The following is a 22,706-nucleotide window of genomic DNA, read 5'->3' on the forward strand; positions in this document are numbered from 1 at the left end:
GTACTGTACTACGGCTCGGACACGAATGAATAAACGCTTTTTTTTTTTTTTTTTTCTCCTACCTAAGCTGAGAGTCTTGAGAGGCTATGTCAGCGTAACCCTAACTTTTGTAGGTGAGCTCACGGGGCTCAAACCTGATGACGAATAAACGCTAGACAGCACGGCCGTATTTATAGGACTTCGTACACGTCAGCGTGTTTACAAGTATTAAACACGTGAGCGTGTTTACAAGATTTTAAAGTATTGAAATTACAATAAAAGGGACTGTTTAACATCAATTTCTTATCACAGAGTAATTAGTTGATGATCAGTAGGTAAATAGTCATATTTGCGCCGACACGGCCATACTGACAGGCGGTGCGCGCTCTGCACCGGCCTCGTTGATTCTCGTAGGTTTTTCTTTGATTCTCATTGACCTGCAGGAATAAAGTTTCTCTGAGTAGCGCATCTGTTATACTTGCGTTACTTGTAACTATGTAGGTTTGAGACTTATTAATGCGATTTGATTGTAGGGTTCTCGGAGGGTACCGTAGGGTTCTCGGAGGGTATCGTAGGGTTCTCGGAGGGTATCGTAGGGTTCTCGGAGGGTATAGTAGGGTTCTCGGCGGTTCTCGTAGAGTTCTCGGCGGTTCTCGTAGATTTATTTAAGGTGTTCGGATAAGGATGTTGTGTAGTGTGATGTTGTGGCGTACACTGTGGTACTTATGTAGTGGGCGTACACTGTGGTACTTATGTAGTGGGCGTACACTGTGGTACTTATGTAGTGGGCGTACACTGTGGTACTTATGTAGTGGGCGTACACTGTGGTACTTATGTAGTGGGCGTACACTGTGGTACTTATGTAGTGGGCGTACACTGTGGTACTTATGTAGTGGGCGTACACTGTGGTACTTATGTAGTGGGCGTACACTGTGGTACTTATGTAGTGGGCGTACACTGTGGTACTTATGTAGTGGGATTTTAGTAATCAAAAATAAAAACCTATCTTTGAGTGTTGATTTTGTTGCTCGACCATGCTGATTTGTGAAGTAGATGTATAGGCTCATCGGCTGTTGCTGGAGGGTAGTCTTCTTCCGCCGATATGGTTAAATGGTCTCCAGGTTGTTGCTGAGCGGAGGCGGCATGTGATCCCACTTCTGATGACGGAGGAGAAACGCTGAAGGAATGTTTTTAAAAAGTGTGACGTCAGCATCGTTGACGTCACGGTCTTTAAGTTCTCGATGATGACTCATATTTGGGCTTCCAAAACAAAACTTCACGAGAACTGCGTATATTGCACGAGAAGCATAACAACGTTACAGAGAGATCCGTACTGTACTACGGCTCGGACACGAATGAATAAACGGTTTTTTTTTTTTTTTTTTTTTTTTTTTTTTTTTTTTTTTTTTTTTTTTTTTTTTTTTTTTTTTTTTTTTTTTTTTTCCTACCTAAGCTGATAGCCCTAGCGGCTATTTCAGCGTAACCCTAACTTTAGTAGGTGAGCTCACGGGGCTCAAACCTGATGTTGCTAACACGAACCCTAGCAAGAGTCGTGCTTCGCAGAATCTACCACCGGATCGGAAACGCGACCCACTGAGAAGATCCGGCGAGAAACTCAGTGGGCTGTGTCTGAGAGTTAATTTACTCGTCGAGCCCTTCGTCGCAAGCGACGGGTTCGACGAGTACGGTGACCGGTGCTTGAAGTACCTAAAAGCACCGTTAGTGGATCGGGAGGATCCGAGATGACGTGTTTTGGGCGACGTCGACTGCTTTCCATTCTGTCCGCAGGATCGGGAATGTAGTTACCGGCGGCCACGATGAGAGGGTTCTCGTGTCGTGCCGCTTTATCGAAGTGGCGCAAGACAGCACGGCCGTATTTATAGGACTTCGTACACGTCAGCGTGTTTACAAGTATTAAACACGTGAGCGTGTTTACAAGATTTTAAAGTATTGAAATTACAATAAAAGGGACTGTTTAACATCAATTTCTTATCACAGAGTAATTAATTGATGATCAGTAGGTAAATAGTCATATTTGCGCCGACATATATATACCGTTAAACACAATATGATATTCCAATATACTTACATACACATAATAAATTAACAGTAAGGATAAAGCATAAACAAGCAAACAACACTAGGCGGATAGGTAATGTTCCTTTACCATTCTTATAAAGCAGTTTAAAGTTGGAGTACTTCCGCTGCATCCGGCAGAGCATTCTTATCTGTGATTCCATCGAACCGCCTGGATGGTGAATGAGTTATCAAAGAATGAAGATGAATGCGCCGGCATTTTCAGTCTCAGGCTATCTGATGATCTCAGGGAAAAATTATCCAAAAAATCATCATTCCAAACAAACGATTCGCATATATCTATCTATATATTATTATATAAAAATGAATTGCTGTTCGTTAGCCCCGCTAAAACTCGAGAACGGCTGGACCGATTTGGCTAATTTTGGTCTAGAATTATTTGTGGAAGTCCAGAGAAGATTTAAAAGGTAGATTTGAATATGAAAATACTCGAAATTAAATAAAAATAACAATTTTGTTTTTCCTTTGATATGTGTCCCCCGTCAGACGGATTCCTTTTGTTTGTTTTAAGTTTATTTTACACAAAAGTTTAGGTCTTTTATTTATCGATTGAGGCACTACGAAGTCTGCCGGGTCAGCTAGTTTATTTAATAAATACGAATACTACAGGGTGATATTCACTAAAACGACATAGAAAAATCAATTGTATATTAACTCAATTTAATTTTTTACATACCTTAATTAAACTTCAATAAAATTTAACAATTGCACATTTGAATACTTAAGAAAAATATTGTATTTGTAAACTACATAAAAGATACATCGATCTTCATCAAAACAGATATAACATTTTCCTTGGAATATTTTTTTTTTACTTATCTATACATATAAATAAAATTGGAGTGTCTGTTTGTAATATTGAAATAACCGCTATTTACTACATGCATATGAATATATATACGGTACATACACCAAAATAACATTTTTTTAAATTTTTGTCTGTCTGTCTGTCTGTCTGTTTGTTCCGGCTAATCTCTGGAACGTTTGGACCGATTTTGACGCGACTTTCACTGACAGGTAGCTGATGATATAAGGAGTAACTTAGGCTACTTTTTTTAGACTAGCTTCGCCCCGCGGCGTCACCCGCGATACGTCAATAACCGCGGGTAACATCGCGGGACTCAACTATTCAATAATAAAATTTCATATTTCCGAAGCGAAGCGAGGGCGGGTCGCTAGTTTCAAATAAAAACAAAGGCCTTTCCCTTGTTTTGTTAGTTTTCACACAAGTACTTTAAGTAAGTAATTAAGTAAAACTTACATGCTTAATATAAATAAGGTAATTCCCAAAATTCTATCTTCATATAATAGAAAAAAAAACGTTTGCAATTCCCACGTAACCACACATCCTATAAATAGATGTAAATATGATATGCTTGTCTCTCTCTAGTGTTGCTTTTTCGATTCATCTAGTTTCAAATCGCAACGATGCTAAAGATGATTTCACCCTCAAAATGTTTCAACTAATATATTTCAGTTAATTTCAGGGATAGCCCAAAATGAAGGTAAATGAGGTGTTAGGTGTTCCCATAACAATACTTTACTACCAAAACGAAAATATAATTCGGCACAAAACTTTGGGAGTTTTTTTCTCTTTATGATTGAAAGATTACTGGTGGCCCGGAGGCCTTTCCAGTTTCACGTGAGCGAGCAAAAGCTCAGCCACTTTGGGAGTCTCTGACCCATCGTTGATACAATCTCAATAAAACTATACGCGAAACTACACGAAATTAATTCACAGTGAATTTTTAAAATACTTTTTAAAGAAATATCGGACCTTAGTACTTCCAGTACTTACCTATAGTTTTAAAAATTATATTAACATTTATAATACTGTGATAATAAAAACTTAAAATTTAGAAATAACAAGTTATAGTTATTAGATTTCGTTTATAAATTCCTCATTACGAATTTAGATTGTAAATAACAATAAATTCAACCATTGTTACATAAGGTATAAATGTGCAATTGTGTTTGTTTTTTTGTCTTTCTTTTACATCAAAACGAAGCAACTGATTGACATTATTTCTTCAGAGATTGCATTAGGTCAGGAGATTGATATAGGCTACCTTTCATTCCGAAAAAACATTCCCACAGGACACTACACCGACTCTTCCAGCCACGGGTAACAGCTAGTAAGTAACCTATAAGCTTCATTGTATATCCATTACAATATGTAGGTATGTATAAATACCTAATTATACTTATTCATTTTTTTTTAAATCAAATATTTACCGACAGGCCTCTTTCTTTGTGTAACACGACAATTCCCTAGTTTTCAAACGCTCACAGGGCTGGAATAGACCCTCGACGCTACTAGCAAATAGGTAAATGAAAAAGAGTTTGCGTTCAGATTTGACGAGTCAGTAGCTATTCAATACCACGTTGTACTCTATGGGCTCTTGCGGCAGCTAAACTTTTTTTTCCTACCTAAGCTGCGAGCTTTGAGAGGCTATATCAGCGTAGCCTTAACTAGTAGGTGAGCTCACGGGGCTCAAACCTGACGACGTTGCTAACACGAACCCTAGCAAGAGCCGTGCTTCGCAGAATCTACCACCGGATCGGATACGCGACCCACTGAGAAGATCCGGCGAGAAACTCAGTGGGCTGTGTCTGAGGGTGCAGCTAAGCAACCAGTGCGCCGTGAGTCAGTTTATCGACGTTATACTTGTCGTGTTGCAAAATATTCAAACTGTTCAGTGTGTTCCATTTCGTGAAGTCGGTTTTAATTTAAATAGTAGTTTACATTAATTCAAATCTTTGGATGTATTTAATCTAGACGTTAATAGAACTCTGAAAAAGTAATAAAAAAAATATATTTTTCACCTCAGCAGCTCAAACATGCCGCTTTTGCTGTGAGACAACAGTGAACAAAACGCGATTTTGATTCGAGCGTGGGTCAAAGTAGCTTTTTAATTTTTCAATCTTCAGTGCCACGAATTGACATTGTTCAGCCATAAAGGACAATGCCCAAAAGTGGGCCAACTTTTTGTCAAAACTATTTGTACTTGAAAAACTATGCCTTATTTTTTTACGTTGTTTAGTTTATGTATCAACATTTCTTTCGCCCTGGCATTGTTTTACAAAAAAATAAATTACTTATTTGATAGCATCCCAAAACTTAGTGCCATAGTTTTTAAATTCGCTAATAGGCAAAGGGCTTAGCCCATACAGCCTTATAGTAAACCTATATGCTGCCAAACGAAAGAGTTGTTTGTGACTTGAACAACAGATTAAAAAAAATAACTAATGGTTATAATTCAGACTTTTTAGTTTATTTTTGTTCAATTCAATATTTATATATTGTAATAATAATTATTACTTAAAACCATGAGTTATTATATTTAATATTTTTAGATATTAATGATTCCATTAGTAAAAATCTTAATGGCCTACCATTACTCTATTCTTATTATATATGATCAGAGAGTTTTGGCAACAACCCGAGTGAAGCGTCACTTGAAGTTTTATTCTAATGTTTTTTTAATAGTTTATTGTGATGAATAAGTGAAGAATATATAAATTGGGCGTTGTTTTGTGTATTAAATGTCTGTGGCTGAATAGAATAGAATAAAACTGTGGCTAACATAGCAGTGACTGTTTTTTTTTTTTCAAGATAAAAGTTCTGCGGAAATTCATGCTCACTCAATAAGCTATTCATCGAGTTAACGTCAAAACTCCCAAAAAGCAATAAAAAGAGATACACCGCTTTTTATTGACATAAAAAAATATAACTACGACAGACTAGGCTGTATAGGCTACGCTCTTTGCCTGCTTATTGGCGAATTTAAAAACAACAACAACAATATCGTTGTCAGCTTTCGGATTTTCATTTCATTTTATTAATATTATGAGGATATAATAATTGTTGGAGAATTGTAAACATAATTTATATTATCTGTAATGTCAAAAATGGTTCACATTATTGCTCACGTGTGACGCCACCGTCCTTCTAGTCCGGTCTATTTAAGCCTAAAATCAGGAGGAAGGTTACATAAATTCCCATAAAGCTGAATATTGGCATAGTTGTTCAAAACATCATTATAAAGAAAATCTCAAAAGTCCTCATCGTTCCGAGGTGTGCTAAAAATTTGGCACGGGGTCAAAGGTCAAAAAAATGAGTTTTTTGCGATTTTTAGCGAAACGGTGAGTTTTTTCGCAAAATTACCCCAGTACAAAATTGTAGATCACGAAATTCTCTACAAAAAATATATTAATAATTTTTTTCCTAAAAGCCACCATTTTGGAGATATAACGTTCCGAAAAGTTGGATCAGTCGTAATCCCTCTATTTTGCACACGTACGCCACATATGAAAGTCACTAAAGGTGTAATAGAACTAAAATAAGTTCGCTATTATTTATTGTAACTTGCTTATGTAAAATATAAGTTAAACTACGAGAATCTCAGGTATAATGAAACCCCGTTCCTAAATTTGTACGTCAGTATAACCTTGGGATAACATCTGTCTTTTATTCTATTGTCCGCGTGGCTAGGGTCGTATACCTGCTTTATGTTGGCATGCCCAATATATGAAATACATACCGTTAGTCTTGAGCGCCACTGCGTAGGGAAAACATGTGCTTATCTTAACCTATCTTTTAACCTATTTTGTGCGTTTTAGATTTTTATAAAAAAAATGTCAGAATATTGTTTTATTTGTACTCATCTTTTAACTGAAAGTGAAACTGTAACTGTTGATCGTGGTATGAAGACACTGATTAATGCAAGTGCTGAAAGAGATGATGGATACTCGGAATTTCTTAAAAAACAAAAATCTGTGACAATACATAGCAACTGTCGTAAAATTTATACGCGGAAGTGTTCTATTGCTGCTGCCATCAAAAGAAAACGCGAAGAACAAGAAGCTAACACATCTACAGGATCTACAGTAAGTAGTCCTCCTCGTACTAGATCCCGTTCAAGTGATTCAGCTTTTTGTTTTAAAAAACTATGTTTATTTTGTGGCAATAAATTGAATGAAGAGTTGCAGAGAAAAAAATCCTTAGATCGTCGCAGTAAAATTTGTCAAGTAAGTACACTCCAATTCAAACATTCAATTTTGGAAGTAGCACGAACTCGTTCCGATGCTATATCGAAAGCTGTTGTTGCTCGAATCGAATTTGACTATGATTTAGTTGCTGCTGAAGCAAAGTATCACCAAGAATGTTATACTTCTTTTTTGAAACCGACTACTGGCGGTACAGTTGGTCGTCCTAAAGATGAAGCAACAGATCTGGCAATGCAGGAAATATTTACATACATTGAGAGTAGCAATGACTGTCAGTTTACTTTGGCTGAGTTAAAAGATGTTAGCAAAATTTTAACTTTAGATAACAGGACTATTAAGCTGCGACTTAAACTGAAATATGGCGATAAAATTATTATCACTGAAAAACCGGGAGCGTTAACATTTGTATGTTTGATAAACAGTCACCATGAAATTTTAAATCAATCTTGGTCCGAAAATAAAAAAATTAATAAACAAGAAGAACGATTAAAAACTCTAGAAGCAGCAGCATCTATTATTCGAGAAGATATTCAATCCTCGGTATTTGATAATTCCTACTACCCTCCACCAGGTCGAATGTTTGAAGATTTAAATAATGACATCCCACAGTCACTGACATTTTTTTTGGAGCAAATGATCTTAAAAAATAAACGATCAAATTTCGATCATTTAAAACTAGTATGCACCAATATTTGTCATAGTATCATGACTGCTATTCGACCAAGATCGTTCAAGTCCAAATTACAGTTAGATCTTTCAGTTTTTTTTCATCGGAGGTTCGGGTCTAAGCGTCTTATACAAATTTTGTCGTCTTTTGGTTTGTGTGCTTCTTATAATGATACATTGATGTACGAGTCAGCAGCAGTTTTTCATCCTCTTCCTCATGTCCTACCACCTGAAAGTGGCACACTTATTCAATACGTTGCAGATAATGCTGATATAAATGTTAATACGCTAGACGGTAACAATTCACTCCACATAATGGGTATAATTCAAATTGTAACTCCAAAGCACTCTGTTTTACTAGAAGAACCTATGCAACGAATAAAAGAAGTTCTTTCAGCAAAACACTTCAAAGCAAAAGCTCATGTGCCAATACAGATCTATCAGAATAGTGATGTAGTTGGTTACAGTAAAATATATGTCCAAGATTTTGGATATGGAACTGAAACAGTATCTTTTCATAAAAATTCTGATGTAGTATGGTTTTATGGAAAGTGGAAAAATACATCATTACCTGGTTGGAACGGTTTTATTGAGCGCTTAACAAATTACCATACAAATTATTCAAAATCTCAGATTACATTTTTACCATTCATCCATCAACCAGCTAGTAACTATAATACTGTCTATACGACTTTACTTTGTGCATTAGAGAACGCGAAACGTTACGGCCACACTGTATGCATCGTGACTTTCGACCAACCCTTGTATGCGAAAGCTCGAGAAATTGTATCAGCCGCACCTGACGGCTCTGAAGTATCGAAGATTATTGTCAGACTTGGAGGATTTCATCTACTCATGTCTTATCTCGGAGCAATTGGTTATATTATGCAAGGTAGCGGGATAAAAGAAGTACTCTCAGAAATCTATGCACCAAAGTCATTAGAAAAAATGCTCAATGGTCATGCTTACGCAAGAGCTGTTCGAGCACATACACTACTCCAGCTGGCTTTAGCAATTACAATATTAAAAACAATAGATATTAATGATATCATGGGAGCAGATTTAATCATAAATATTGACCATATATTAGATAGCACTCTTTCATATTCAGATATTGAAAATGATAATGAAGTATCAGGTGCTTTACTTCATAAATTTAATATGAAATTGAAAGATTTTGAGGAACGAGGACCAACAGCGCAACTTTGGATACAATATTTTAATATGGTTTCACTTGCAAAATAATTTTTGAGAGCTGAGCGTATGGGGGACTGGAAAGCTCATTTAAGTTGTGTAAAAGAAATGTTACCTTATTTCCACTCGTCAGGACATTTTCCATATGCTAAATCTGCACACTTGTATTTACAAGACATGATGCAATTACAGGACTCGATGGATCCTGAAGTTTACGAAAAATTTACCGAAGGATTTTTCACCGTGAGACGCTCAGATAAATTGAGTTGTGGAACTTCTACAGACATGGTTATCGAACAGTCTATGATGAAAGCCATGAAGACAGATGGAGGTATTGCTCGAGGAAGAAGTACAAAACAAAGTGTAATCAGTAAATGGGTTTACAGCATGCATGCAATGAACACAGTTTGTGAGAAATTAGAAGATCTTGCTAATGTTAGGATGGATACGACTGAACAGCATGTTGATGCCAGTGATTCACGTGTAAAAAAAGACGCTAAAGACATACGAATGCTTCTTGAGTGGTTCTCGATTCATGATCCTTTCCCAGAGGTTAACAAAGTCATCTCGATTGCAAGTGGTGTCGTTGGTGATAATACAATTAATTGCTATAAAGCACGTGAACTTGGGCTTATCTCTATTGCTAAAATAACTGGACTGACATTTAAAGATATTAAACTTAAACGCGCTGACAAAGTTGTTCCTCTTTTAGCTATGAGTAGCACCGTAAAAGTTCACGAAGAAAAAGTACCTGTTGACCCAGTGTTATTATTCCAACGTATGAGTGTTACTGCGGCTTTTCAAGATGAAATTGAGAAATATTTCGAGTATGAATTAGCTCCTTATCCGTTAACATTATTTGATGACATTGGAATGCGCAAGACCCAGAAGTCGGCTATTTACGATTGTTTTCAGACTATAAATGTTGATATTAATAACACTAATTCAACGTACATAATTGACGGAGGATTCTTATTACATCGAGTGGTGTGGGATAGCGAGGAAACATTTAACGTTATCTTAGATAAATACGTTCAATATGTACGTCGACATTTTGGTTCCAGAGTTACTGTCGTATTTGACGGATATGATGATTATACGAGAAATATTAAAGCAGCAGAGCAACGCCGTCGAAATGCTGCTTCATCAACTTCTTCTGATATTATATTCGATGAATCAATGACAGTTCCTACCAGTCAACAGAAATTCTTTGCAAATAATCACAATAAATCTAGGTTTATTTCGATGTTGAAAGCAAAATTTACTGCTGAGAATATATCCGTTGAACAAGCTAATGATGATGCTGATGTATTGATTATTGAAACAGCGATAAAGAAATTCAGTGTGACAAATACAACTGTTGTTGTTGGTGAGGATGTTGATTTACTCGTCTTGCTTACTGCTCGAACTCCAACTGAAAAAATTATTTATTTTTTTAAACCCGGAAAAGCCCAAAATCAATCGGAAATATATTCATCAAACAGTTTATCCAATTTTCCTAAATGTCAAAATCATGTATTGTTTCTACACGCAATAACTGGCTGCGATACGACATCTGCTTTTTACAGGAGAGGAAAAACAACAGTTTTCAAAATGTTTGAAAAAAAAGATTTACTACAATGTGCTGAAGTTTTTAAAAATAGTAATTCAACTCAACAACATGTTATCACCAACGGAGTTCAATTTCTTCTTGCTATGTACGGAGCCCCCAAAAAAACCACTTGCTTAGATAAGTTGCGATACACATCTTTCGTGAAAAATACGCGTAATAAAAAACAAGTCAACTTAGCTTCTCTTCCTCCAACCTCAGTAGCTGCTCATCAACATCTGTTTCGGGTATATTACCAAGTTCAAGTGTGGCTTGGTAATCAGCTGGACCCTAAAGACTGGGGTTGGAAGTTGATCGACAATACACTAGAGCCAGTTCAAACTTTACTTCCACCAGCACCTGAGAAACTTCTCAACACAATATTTTGCAACTGCAAGAAAGGATGTAGTGCAAAATGTGGTTGCAGAAAAGTTGGACTGTTTTGTTCCCTGGCATGCACACACTGTCAAGGCCGATCATGCTCGAATGTTGAGTCACCAACTCTTGAAGATTCGTTTGATACCGATCAGGAATCGCTATTGGGGCAGTTTACGTGTGAAATAGAACAAGAAGAAGAAGAAGAACAAGAGGATGAACAGGAAGAAGAAGGAGAAGAAGATCAAGAAGAAGAAGAAACAGAAATCTTGGACAGTTATGAATCAGACGACTAACTTTTTATTTTAAGTATTTTATTTAATTACACCGCCGTTGTTTTTGCCCACTATAATATATAATATTATTTTGCAATAGTTTTAAAACATATAAAATCTCAGCAGACCCGTGGAATAGGCCTACTGGGGAAACCACGTTAAAAAAAACGCGCTTTGTACACTACCTCATAGGTGGCGTGGAAACGTGTGCAAAATAGAGGGATTACGACTGATCCAACTTTTCGGAACGTTATATCTCCAAAATGGTGGCTTTTAGGAAAAAAATTATTGATATATTTTTTGTAGAGAATTTTGTGATCTACAATTTTGTACTGGGGTAATTTTGCGAAAAAACTCACCGTTTCGCTAAAAATCGCAAAAAACTCATTTTTTTGACCTTTGACCCCGTGCCAAATTTTTAGCACACCTCGGAACGATGAGGACTTTTGAGATTTTCTTTATAATGATGTTTTGAACAACTATGCCAATATTCAGCTTTATGGGAATTTATGTAAACTTGAATGTGTAAATAGACCGGACTATTCCTTTTCCTAGCGTGTTTCATCTTGTTACTGTTTGCATTAAACCGTTACATTTTTTATTCCGGAGTATTATTTCAACAATAATAATAAAATGTACGTAAGGGCTTATTTCTAGCAACATTAACCACAATTAACTTATTTAATACTGTAAATAATGATGAAAGCGATTATTGATTTCGAAAAAAACAATTAACAACTTAATTTTAGCTGCAGAAAAAAACAGATTTCTCTTAAACCTGGGTGAGAATATAAAAATAGTTTTCTGAATATGAAACGATATTTCTTTGTCTATCAAAATAAGTTAAAACCATCATGACGCGACAACTTTTTTAGGGGCCCAAACGCCCATAGAAAATGGGCATTGTCCTTTGAAACACTCGAATTGTACTGTGCTGTCTCTTTCAGACGCATATAAAAAAGAGAGTGAAAAAAACAAACCCCTTCGAAATTCGATGTTGGAATTCGACCTCAAAGAAAACACGTTCGGAAACGCGTAATAACCTAAAATTTAAAGATATTTGTAATAAAGAAATTACGTTTTTTTTTAAATAGTTATTTCAATCTATTCCTGTTCATTTCTATGTCTCCTACGTAATATGTGTTCTCAATGCTGAGGTGAAAAGTTATGTGTGTAATAAGAGAGCAAAGTTTTTTGCATCTCGTGCTGTTGAGCCCCTCACTACGCTCAAGATTCTCTCGTTACGCATAGAATCATAAATGCAATCAATCATAGAATCCTTCGCTTGCTCGGGATTCAAAATCGGCACACGAAACAAAAAACAACTTTGCTCTCCTGTTGCACAAATAACTATTTTTATTTATACAGTAAGTTTGAAGTCGTTGTGGTCTAAACGATAAGACGTCCGGTGAATTCGAATGTAGCGATGCACCGGTGTTCGAATCCCGCAGGCGGGTACCAATTTTTCTAATGAAATACGTACTCAACAAATGTTCACGATTGACTTCCACGGTGAAGGAATAACATCGTGTAATAAAAATCAAACCCGCAAAATTATAATTTGCGTAATCACTGGTGGTAGGACCTCTTGGGAGTCCGCACGGGTAGGTACTACCACCCGCCTATTTCCGCCGTGAAGCAGTAATGCGTTTCGGTTCGAAGGGTGGGGTAGCCGTTGTAACTATACTGAGATCTTAGAACTTATATCTCGAGGTGGGTGGCGCATTTACGTTGTAGATGTCTATGGGCTCCAGTAACCACTTAACACCAGGTGGGCTGTGAGCTCGTCCATCCATCTAAGCAATAAAAAATAAAAAAAGTAAGATAATAGATGTGTGAGGCAGTCAAATAATTACTATTTACCAGTAAAATGACCGAGGTGAAGCTTATTAGGTTTGTCTTAATGAGTGCTTATACATAAAGTATTACAAAAAAAATAACAGCTCTATTTTCTCAGTAATTTTTGCAAAATGTAATCAAAGTTTTTTTTTTTATACTCAACCCAATTTCAGTGGTTTGTTCTTATTAGAAATAAAGCTGATTTATTAGCTTACGAGATGTTTAATCTCATAGCGCAATTAATAAATAGTTTTTCTGCTTATAGTGCTTATAATGCTTAGAAAAGTGGCAATACTAGATGAATTTTCTTTTTTTTTGCCCTACCTATACTCTGATAGCATAAGAGGCTATTCCAGCTACGCCCGGACGGGGTGCATTAACAATCATTAAACCTCTTTTTATAAAATTCAATTTGTTTCAATAAATTTAATTTCAATAAATTCAAATTCAATTTAAAATTTTAAAGACAACACTATATTGTCTAATGATATAAGGACATGTATCTGATAAACATAACAATATTGGCCAGCTTAATTTATACAAAGTTGTTAAAACTAAGATAACATGTTTATATATGGTTTATATAACATTATTTTTCATGGTTTCATAAATTTTAAATAATTTGGTCTAATTTTACTTAATGCTACAGGATCAAGGTCTGACCTCCTATGATTGCGTAGATGACTCTTCATGTTACCTCTTTGAGCGTACCCTCGACTGCAAATAGGGCATTTGTATGGTGTTTCTCCTGTATGTAATCGCATGTGCTCCTTCAAATAATCATCATGATAGAATCGAGCACCACATATACTGCACTCTGCCGGTCTTTGACCTGTAAAAACAAAGAATCTCATTGATAATGTATTTATCATATAAATCACCTAAAAAAATTCTAATATTAATTAGTAAATTATATACGTTTCATTACGTGCAACCATCACAAAAGAAATTAGGCAAAATATTGTTTGGGTTATAAGGAATTTATCCAGAAAAAGTAATAGTATTATTCTTACTATAGCTGCAAAGCAATCAAGTATTCTACTTTGAAAGGTAGGATTATCAGAAACACTATAGCTGTGTTTATTACGAAGCGTAAAAAAAACGGATTTATATCTAAATCAGACTAACAGTAACCTCAAGAATTCTTGTGTTTATACAATTTAAACATTATTACCAGTCTACCATGCCACTCTCAGTATGTAAGCACCCCTTTGTAATCATTTGATATTTAATGTAAATTATTTTACAATTTTACTATTATTTTGGCATTATTTATGCCTTAATTACAATCCAATTTTAGGTGAGCTTCTTTGCCTATCTGCACTAATAAATGCATATGAGCAGTGTGAACTGCCAACATACATCGCACTATAGTCAAACTTATATATAATACGTATAAATGTGTTAATATACAATTATATTATTAACCTGTATGTATGGATCTCTCATGTACTATGACAGACTTAGGACACTTGTACACTTTGCCACATATTTTGCAGGAAAATACTTTTTTCGGTAGGTTCTTCTTGTTATGAACGTGTTTTATATGACTGCCTAATTCTCCTTTGAATGCAAAACTGAGAGAGCATATTGTACATTTAAAATTCTTGCTTTCAGCATCATGCCTCCTCTTAATGTGACGGTTGAGGTAGTATTCTGATGATAATATTTTGGAGCATTTTGGGCATTGTTTCGGAATACTAAAATGTTTCAGTTTCTTGTGTGTTGCGAGTTTGTCTGTATTTTTGCAGACTTCACCACAAAGGTCACATAGTTTTGCAGGATCTAAATTCTTTTTAACTTTAACTATAGGTTTGATTTTTGCCTGTTTAACTACTTTTTTGGTTTTCCTAATTATAGTTTCACCCACTGTTACACTGCAAAATATTTTAATTTTATTTGTTAATGTTATTATTTATGGAGTTAGTAGAACTATCTGGCATAGTACAATAAAAATATTAATTTCAGTACATCATATGTAAATGTAAATATAATATTACCACCATTTATTATCTGCCCATATAAAATTGCCCTCTAAAATTGATGATGCTATTTTATTTGTTTGTGTTCTATTTCTAGACTTAGAATTACTTGGCAATCTTTTTTTCAAAGGTTCCACTTTAACCTTTTCTATATCCAATTGTAAAGGTTTAATTAATTCTGTTAAACTTTGAGCATTGTCTTCCTTTCCTTCCTTTCCATTTACTATTTCCTCCTTTATTACAATATCTGTGTCAGATTCCACGGGTTCGTCATATTCACTAGTATTTTCTACCTTAACGTCAGCAAACTGTTTCGATAGAAACTGATTGGATTTTCTATATTTATCAATGAAACTAATGAATGTATCCAGAATATTGTTGCATTTGGCACAAATGTTACGAGGGTAACCAGCTATATCTTTAATCTGAAAGAACAAATCTCTCTCAATCGAAAATTTTCCATTTATTATTGTTTATACACAACCAGTGTTTTACCTTCTCATTTAGGCAAACGAAAATTTTGGAATTTATATTTTCAGTGCAACTTTCAAAAATGAACAGACTGGCCCCTGGTTCCAAGCAGATTCTACACAATAAGGTATCCATATTATTATGTTTAAGTATTAAAATTTTATTATATTCACAAAAGTAAGTGGCGACGAACTTCAGAAAATCAAAACATTGTGTTAAACATAATCTTAATCTAACATTGACGTTTCCCATTAATTTTTTTTATAATTTTTTAGACCTGGTGACAGAGACCTTTAGGTCATAAATATGTTTCCCATAAATAGTCTGTGGCATAGATTATACACTTAATGTCTGTGGTCTATAGTCTGGTCTCACTGAAGTAGGAAACTTAGGTCTGGTTTTTAGTAATTTTCTTTTAGATTATGTTTTACCGCAGTCGATTACGATTGCTCATTTACTCATTACGAATATTTTTAAAAACTTATTATAAGGATCTATAAATCACTTCTACTATTGTAAAATCGTCAGCTGGAAATTAAAGTATTGTTGATGCTATTTGTCCCTACCATAATACAGATACTCAGAGAGGCTATTTGTCTATAGCAGCATATGGAACATTCATGTCAGAATCAGCCACTGATTTTGTAATTTTTAACTGGACTAGGGCATATTGTAAACTGGTAAGTTCGACCACCTGCCTGTTTTGTCATAAAGCAGAACTATGTGTTTCTCTCTGTTCGTTAGGACTGTAGTCTTAAAATACAATAGATCTTGTAGGTGGCGGCATTTACATATATCTATAGGCTTCTATAACTGCTTAACGCCAGTGGGTATAGCCATGGTATCTATTGTTTATGCAAAAAAAATATATTGACAAGGCTTTCTCCTCCAACATTCCAATTTTTAATGTTGCGTCTTTAAAGTTTGTAATAATTCAGTGATTCTAAAGTTCCTTAACATCGTCAGTTTTATTTGTCTTAAAATAACTCTTACACACATATTTTTAAATCGTAAAAAATATTTTTTAACTCCAAAGAGCTTAACAAAATGAGAATATAATAATTTTACATTCCTTTTGGTGAAGTCATCATTATACGGTACCTAATATGGTACCTAGTTCCAATTGGTATTAATAATTCAGTAAGACCGAATTGCTACATTTCTACACGTAATTTTAAGCTTAGAAGGCACAGTTCAAATATAATCATACTACTTCTCATTTAGTAAAATCGTTGGATTATTAAAATTTATTAAAATTATTGAAATCGCAATTACTTTCATATTCAAACTCCAACAGCATCGATTTTTTTTTTATGAATTAGTAGTCTACTACTGTCTGTGTCAGAATTGAATAAGAGTTTCAATTTTATTTAAGTATCCGCACAATTCGCAGATCACAAGACCATCCATAGACACAATTTTATCATTTGTCTTCTGTCATCAGGTGATTTGGGTTTGGGAGTAAAAAATCCTGAATTGGGATAAAACGCAAATTAATTCCTAAATCAAAATGTCTGGGAAAGATAGATTAGCGATTTTCCCTTCTCGGGGGTGAGTTTTACGTCATTCGTTCTTTAAAAAAAATATTGATTTGATATGGTGAAGATAAGATGTTAATAACTTAAATTTGGGTTCTAGTGCCCAGATGTTAATTAAGGGTCGCCTGGCTGGTGCAGTGAAAGGCCATGGTCTCCTCAAGAAGAAGGCTGATGCCCTTCAAGTGAGGTTCCGTATGATCTTGAGCAAAATCATTGAGGTAAGTTCATGACTAAGTTAGCAAATTTGACTTTTGTAACGAACTTAGGAAACTAACGATAAAGAATAATCAATGAAAACTTATATAAGTACATTTTTGGGATAGATTTTCTTCCAATTATCACTGATAATTATCATAATAAATGTTTTAAGATACATCAATTAAACGACAAATAATTGGATTCAGTTGGAATTTTATACGGCAGTTCTGGTTTTTTTCTGCGATTTTATAACAGATTATATCAAATTAAATTTAAACATCAATATACTATTTTTACTTAGACTAAAACCCTTATGGGTGAAGTGATGAAAGAAGCTGCTTTCTCTTTGGCTGAAGCTAAGTTCACAACTGGAGACTTCAACCAAGTTGTCCTACAAAATGTTACCAAGGCTCAAATCAAGATTAGGTCCAAGAAGGACAATGTTGCTGGTAAGCTTATAAATATTACACAAATATAATTACAAAAATTACAACAAATACAATGTTAGTATGTAACAACTTAGCTTATAATATGACAAATTAGGCAAATTTATAGTTTTAAAAGGTTTGATTTTTATAACACATTATTAGTTGACATTTTCCACATGTCAGGTGTCTGATGAACACTGATAAGGTGCATATTACTTATACAAAACCTTATACTAGCGCTGACCATTAGAATCTTGGCATAGGTGTTTGATATGATTTTTTTAATACATAATTGAGGTTATTCTTATCTTGGAGTGAGCAAAAAACAGGTCAGCATAAGTGAGGTGACACCATAGTATATTTCATTGTAAAGATTGTTTGATTTGAGGCTATATTTATTTGAGTACTAGCTGACCCAGCAGACTTCGTAGTGCCTCAATCGATATAGGTTATTGATTTGAATAATGAATATTAATACATTAAATGAATTTTGAGTTTGTTAATATTTCAAATTAGGCAGGGTGTCTGCACCAATCGGTGTGGGCTAACAAAACTCCTTATCACCAGAAATTACGCATATTAAACTTTTTTCGGGTTGGATTTTTATTATTGTGATGTTATTCCTTCACTTTGTTAACATTTATTAAGTACATATTTCATTAGAAAAATTGGTACTTGCATGCGGGATTAGAACACTGGCATAGTTGCATAGATACATTTTCTCCAGGTATTTTATCCTGCAGGCCACGATGACTTCTAAGAATTCTTTTAACTAAATAAGTATAGATTTTTAGATGCATTTATAAAAATAGACACAATTTTTTCATTTCAACCAATAAACCCAAAAGAAACTAGTGATATAGCAATATTCAAATCATTTATAATAGTCAATGCTTTGCTTGCTCTTTGGTATTTCTGAAGTCTATGTACTATAAACTAACCACTTTCTTTTAGGTGTGTTGTAGAAAGAAATCTTTACTTTTACTCCTTAAATTTCTTTAAAAACAGCAAAACAATTTAGTTCAGAGATTGTTAGGGAAAAAATCGTAGAGAAATTACAATAATTGTATATTCATTCGTCATCAAAAATAAATATTCTTGAATAGTAATGTGAAATATAAACATTTTAGAACAACGCACTTTTCTTTTTAAAGTAACAAAGTAACTTTCTTGTTTTAGTAATGAAATCAATGCATAAATAATTTTTTTGTTTGTCTATCTATAACATACTGCTTGTAAAGGAAGAAAAAGTGTATATCATTACCAACATTCAGCCACTTTTAATTAACATTACCAACATTCAGCTACTTTTAATTATTATTTTTCTAGGTGTCACCCTCCCAATCTTTGAGTCATACCAGGATGGTTCTGATACCTACGAGTTGGCTGGTTTGGCCCGTGGTGGGCAGCAGCTTGCAAAGCTGAAGAAGAACTTCCAGAGCGCTGTAAAGCTTTTGGTCGAGTTAGCTTCACTGCAGACTTCATTTGTCACTCTCGACGAGGTTATTAAGATCACGAATAGACGTGTCAACGCCATTGAGCACGGTAAACCCTTAATTCTGTGTTTTGTTACAATTACGAATACTAAGACCAGGACTATTGATGAACCTATTATCTCTGAAGGTTAACCTATTATCTTGAAGCCTTCGTGGCCTAAAGGATAAGACGTCCGGTGCATTCGTATCGAGCGATGCAACGGTGTTCGAATCCCGCAGGCGGGTACCAATTTTTCTTATGAAATACGTACTTAACAAGTGTTCATGATTGACTTCCACGGTGAAGGAATAACATCGTGTTTTAAAAAATCAAACCCGCAAAATTATAATTTGCGTAATTACTGGTGGTAGGACCTCTTATGAGACCACCACCATTACCACCACCCCGCCTATTTCTGCCGTGAAGCAATAATGTGTTTCGGTTTGAAGGGCGGGGTAGCCGTTGTAACTATACTGAGACTTTAGAACTTATATCTCAAGGTGGGTGGCGCGTTTACGTTGTAGATGTCTATGGGCTTCAGTAACCACTTAAAATCAGGTGGGCTGTGAGCTCGTCTGCCCATCTAAGCAATAAATAAAAAAACTGTATGGAGTCAAATGAATCAATGTTGAACTTTAGAGCCCAGGACCCAGAGGTACGATTATCACCCCCAGACTAACTGTACTTTATTTATATATAGACCAAATGGAGTCAAAAGCATCTCTAAGTAAATTGAGACCGTCCAACATTTTAAGTGCAGATTTGGTTCTGTCATTAAAGCTCTCATTAAGACTGGTTAGGAAAAGGATTCTGTAGGAGCAGTTGTCCACACACCCTACTATCAAAATAAGGGACTTTCTTGCCTCATACTTCTTAGAGTGTTTGATATTGTACCTTTTTGTTTCCCAAAATAATAATAATTTACCAGGGACAAGTCAAACACTATGGGAACAAGAGACTCATATACATACCTATAAAAGTTTATTGTGCGCGCGGAACTATTTTGCTGCGCCTTAGGTATGTGAGCGGTGGGACGGAGAGGCGGGGGCGCTTGCTGTAATTACTGATATGAGATTTGATACTGCGATGGACGAAATCATTTATAAACTTACAAGATGATTCTGAATCAAGTTCAAGAGAGTGATTCAGTGATAGTGCTTTGAAGACGAATTAGAAAAGAAAAAGTAACATGCAGTTCAATTTTTGTACTTTTCAGATGTTTTTGAATACCATTTTACGGAATATAATTAGTACAGTAATAGGTAATATAGTTAGACTATGCTTTATTGTAGACGAAAATAAACACAAATGCAAAACATTGAATGGAAAATTATTATATAACGGGCGGTATTATCGCTAAGACCGATCTCCTCCAGGCAACCTTCAGGTGGACAATAATCAATTCAGGAAAGGAAATAACTTTCTCGTACTTATCGATTAGAAGAATGAATTTATATATGTACATAAATACCAATATTATATACATATAAATATCAATTAGATTGTAATTATGTACTTACTTCTTATTTACTTACTTCCAGTAATCATTCCCCGGCTGGAACGTACACTCGCGTACATCATCTCCGAGCTGGACGAGCTTGAGCGTGAGGAGTTCTACCGTCTCAAGAAGATCCAGGACAAGAAGAAGATTATCAAGGACAAGGCAGAAGCGGTAAGTTTTTTTTTTTATGTAACCTGTTTGTGTAGCACCATGAATCTGACAAAATTTTGAAAACAAGTATCACGGTCTAAGAATAATTTTTGGTGTAATAATACTAACTACTAAGAGACCTATCGCAACTAAAGCTGAATTTATTTAATTTTACTATTTAAATTAACTAAAGTAAATTATTTCATTTAGCCTTTAAACTCTTGCAAGTAAAATATTTGTTCACTGTCCGATCCAAGGAAGATACAACCAACAAGAACATGTTATGAAAGTAAATTTTCTAACAATGTAAAACATTACCAACTTTGTTTTATATTTCGTTGAGCATGTAAGTACAATATTACATAGTGATACAGCAGAATAAAGATAACAAAAATTTTACAAACAAAAAACCCGACAACAATACAAAATAAGAATTTAATTGATGTACTCAAAGTCAATTATTTACATTATGATTAAAGATAACTTAAAAAAGTAACGGTCAATATCAAACGGTCAATAAAGAAAATATTGGATTGTAAAAAAAAAATTAAAAAAATTTTGGTTCACCTAGAAATGATCTCCGAGGTAACACACATAAAATATTAAATTCGAATTCAGAACCTCATAATTTTTTGAAATAGGTTAAAAATTATGAGATCATACATTAGTGGTCAAAAACGCATAGTGAATATGGCCCTCTCGAAGCATGAGCATGAAGTCTCAATTGCACTGGTATTTCAAACTGAAATGCAATATTTTCATGAACACCTTCATTGGTGCATCTGTTAACCAAACGCAGAAACTTAATGCTACTGAGTGTTGTCAGTAATTTCAGTATTTTAGTTTTAGTAGTCACCTTGGCTTTGGCGTGAATCTGGTTACGTATGGGGCCAATAGAGTTTTTTGATAGGGCTGGCACTATTTAGTTGTTAGGTAGATACCTAACTTTAGATAATTAACTTTTTAATATATTCTTTAAACCTTATCTTTAGATAATTAACTTTTGAATTTCAGAAAAAAGCCGCTCTCCTGGCTGCCGGCAACGACTTGCGCGGTGGGGTCACCAACTTGCTGGACGAGGGCGATGAGGACTTGCTGTTCTAAGTCCAGACGTAGCACTCCATACATAGCCTGTTTGTAGACCGCAGCGGAGCGTCGAAGAAATAAAAAAATAAAAGAAAAAAACGGTGCGCGTGCAACTTTGTGCACGTGAATGAAGTGAAACTTCTTATTCGATTTTGTAGTATTGTGGTTTTCTTCATTTTTCATCCTTAAATCAGATTGCTCTTGTAATAGGGAATGCTGTGTATAAGAGATGCGACATGTTCAACATTTATATTATATATTATAAATAAGAGATATGAAATATGTACTTCACAAAAATATTGGACGCTACTCGTTGCTAACGCTCGCGCTGGCCTGTAACCGGTATACTACGCGCATGTGTTCAACTGCCACGCATTCACTCTCGCTCTATCTCTTTCTATTCTATATCTTCTTGGAAGTCGCAATAGAAGTTTCACTTAAACAAAAAAAACATGAACCTCTATTAATCAAAACTTATAACTATATAATTCCACTCATAGTTTTAATAAAGAAACGCCAAAGGACCATAACTCTGATATTAGGACGCTCACGCTGCCTCATGATATTACGGTGTTCATTAAAAGCTTGTAAATAGTTTGCTGTTGCCTGTTGCTTTGAAAGGTATTTATTCGTGACGTCACTAACCGCGTGACGTTAGCCGCGCAATGAAGTCGGCCACAAGCACTCGGTGGGCGTGGCCCAATCGATTAGTATGAGCGAGACGGCTTTTGAACTATGATAAGCGACTTCAGGGCGATAAAATTGTTACTTAAAAAAAAAAAAACTTAATTTCTTTTAAATGCATTCCATCGTAAATGTAACAAAATGGTTTTAGGTCGGCATCAGTATGTAC

General features: G+C 34.9%; 2 protein-coding genes across 3 annotated transcripts; one reads left to right on the forward strand and one right to left on the reverse strand.

Annotated features, from left to right (window-relative positions):
• Window positions 1-8,319: 8,319 nt before the first annotated feature.
• Window positions 8,320-15,720, reverse strand: LOC101744705 (zinc finger protein ZFP2). 2 transcript variants are annotated; one of them, XM_012692061.4, is made up of 4 exons: window positions 15,501-15,720; window positions 15,024-15,430; window positions 14,452-14,900; window positions 8,320-13,855 (listed from the first exon to the last, which is right to left on the reverse strand). In XM_012692061.4, the coding sequence occupies exons 1-4, from the start codon at window positions 15,609-15,611 to the stop codon at window positions 13,620-13,622; spliced, it is 1,203 nt and encodes a 400-aa protein (XP_012547515.4). In that variant the 5' UTR covers window positions 15,612-15,720; the 3' UTR covers window positions 8,320-13,619. The 2 variants fall into 2 exon arrangements, with proteins under 2 accessions (XP_012547515.4, XP_004928329.4); XM_004928272.5 differs by having other exon boundaries at window positions 15,027-15,430; window positions 15,501-15,717.
• A 1,202-nt stretch (window positions 15,721-16,922) lies between these two features.
• Window positions 16,923-22,415, forward strand: LOC692984 (vacuolar ATP synthase subunit D; the record flags this gene model as incomplete). Its single annotated transcript, NM_001046821.1, is given in 6 exon segments — window positions 16,923-17,027; window positions 17,115-17,232; window positions 17,514-17,661; window positions 18,970-19,185; window positions 20,658-20,788; window positions 21,782-22,415. Coding segments are annotated over 6 exon segments (744 nt in total). The 3' UTR covers window positions 21,872-22,415.
• Between the last annotated feature and the right edge of the window lie 291 nt (window positions 22,416-22,706).

The sequence above is a fragment of the Bombyx mori genome, chromosome 18 (genome assembly GCF_030269925.1).
Source record: "Bombyx mori chromosome 18, ASM3026992v2".
In the NCBI taxonomy this organism is placed as follows: domain Eukaryota; kingdom Metazoa; phylum Arthropoda; class Insecta; order Lepidoptera; family Bombycidae; genus Bombyx; species Bombyx mori.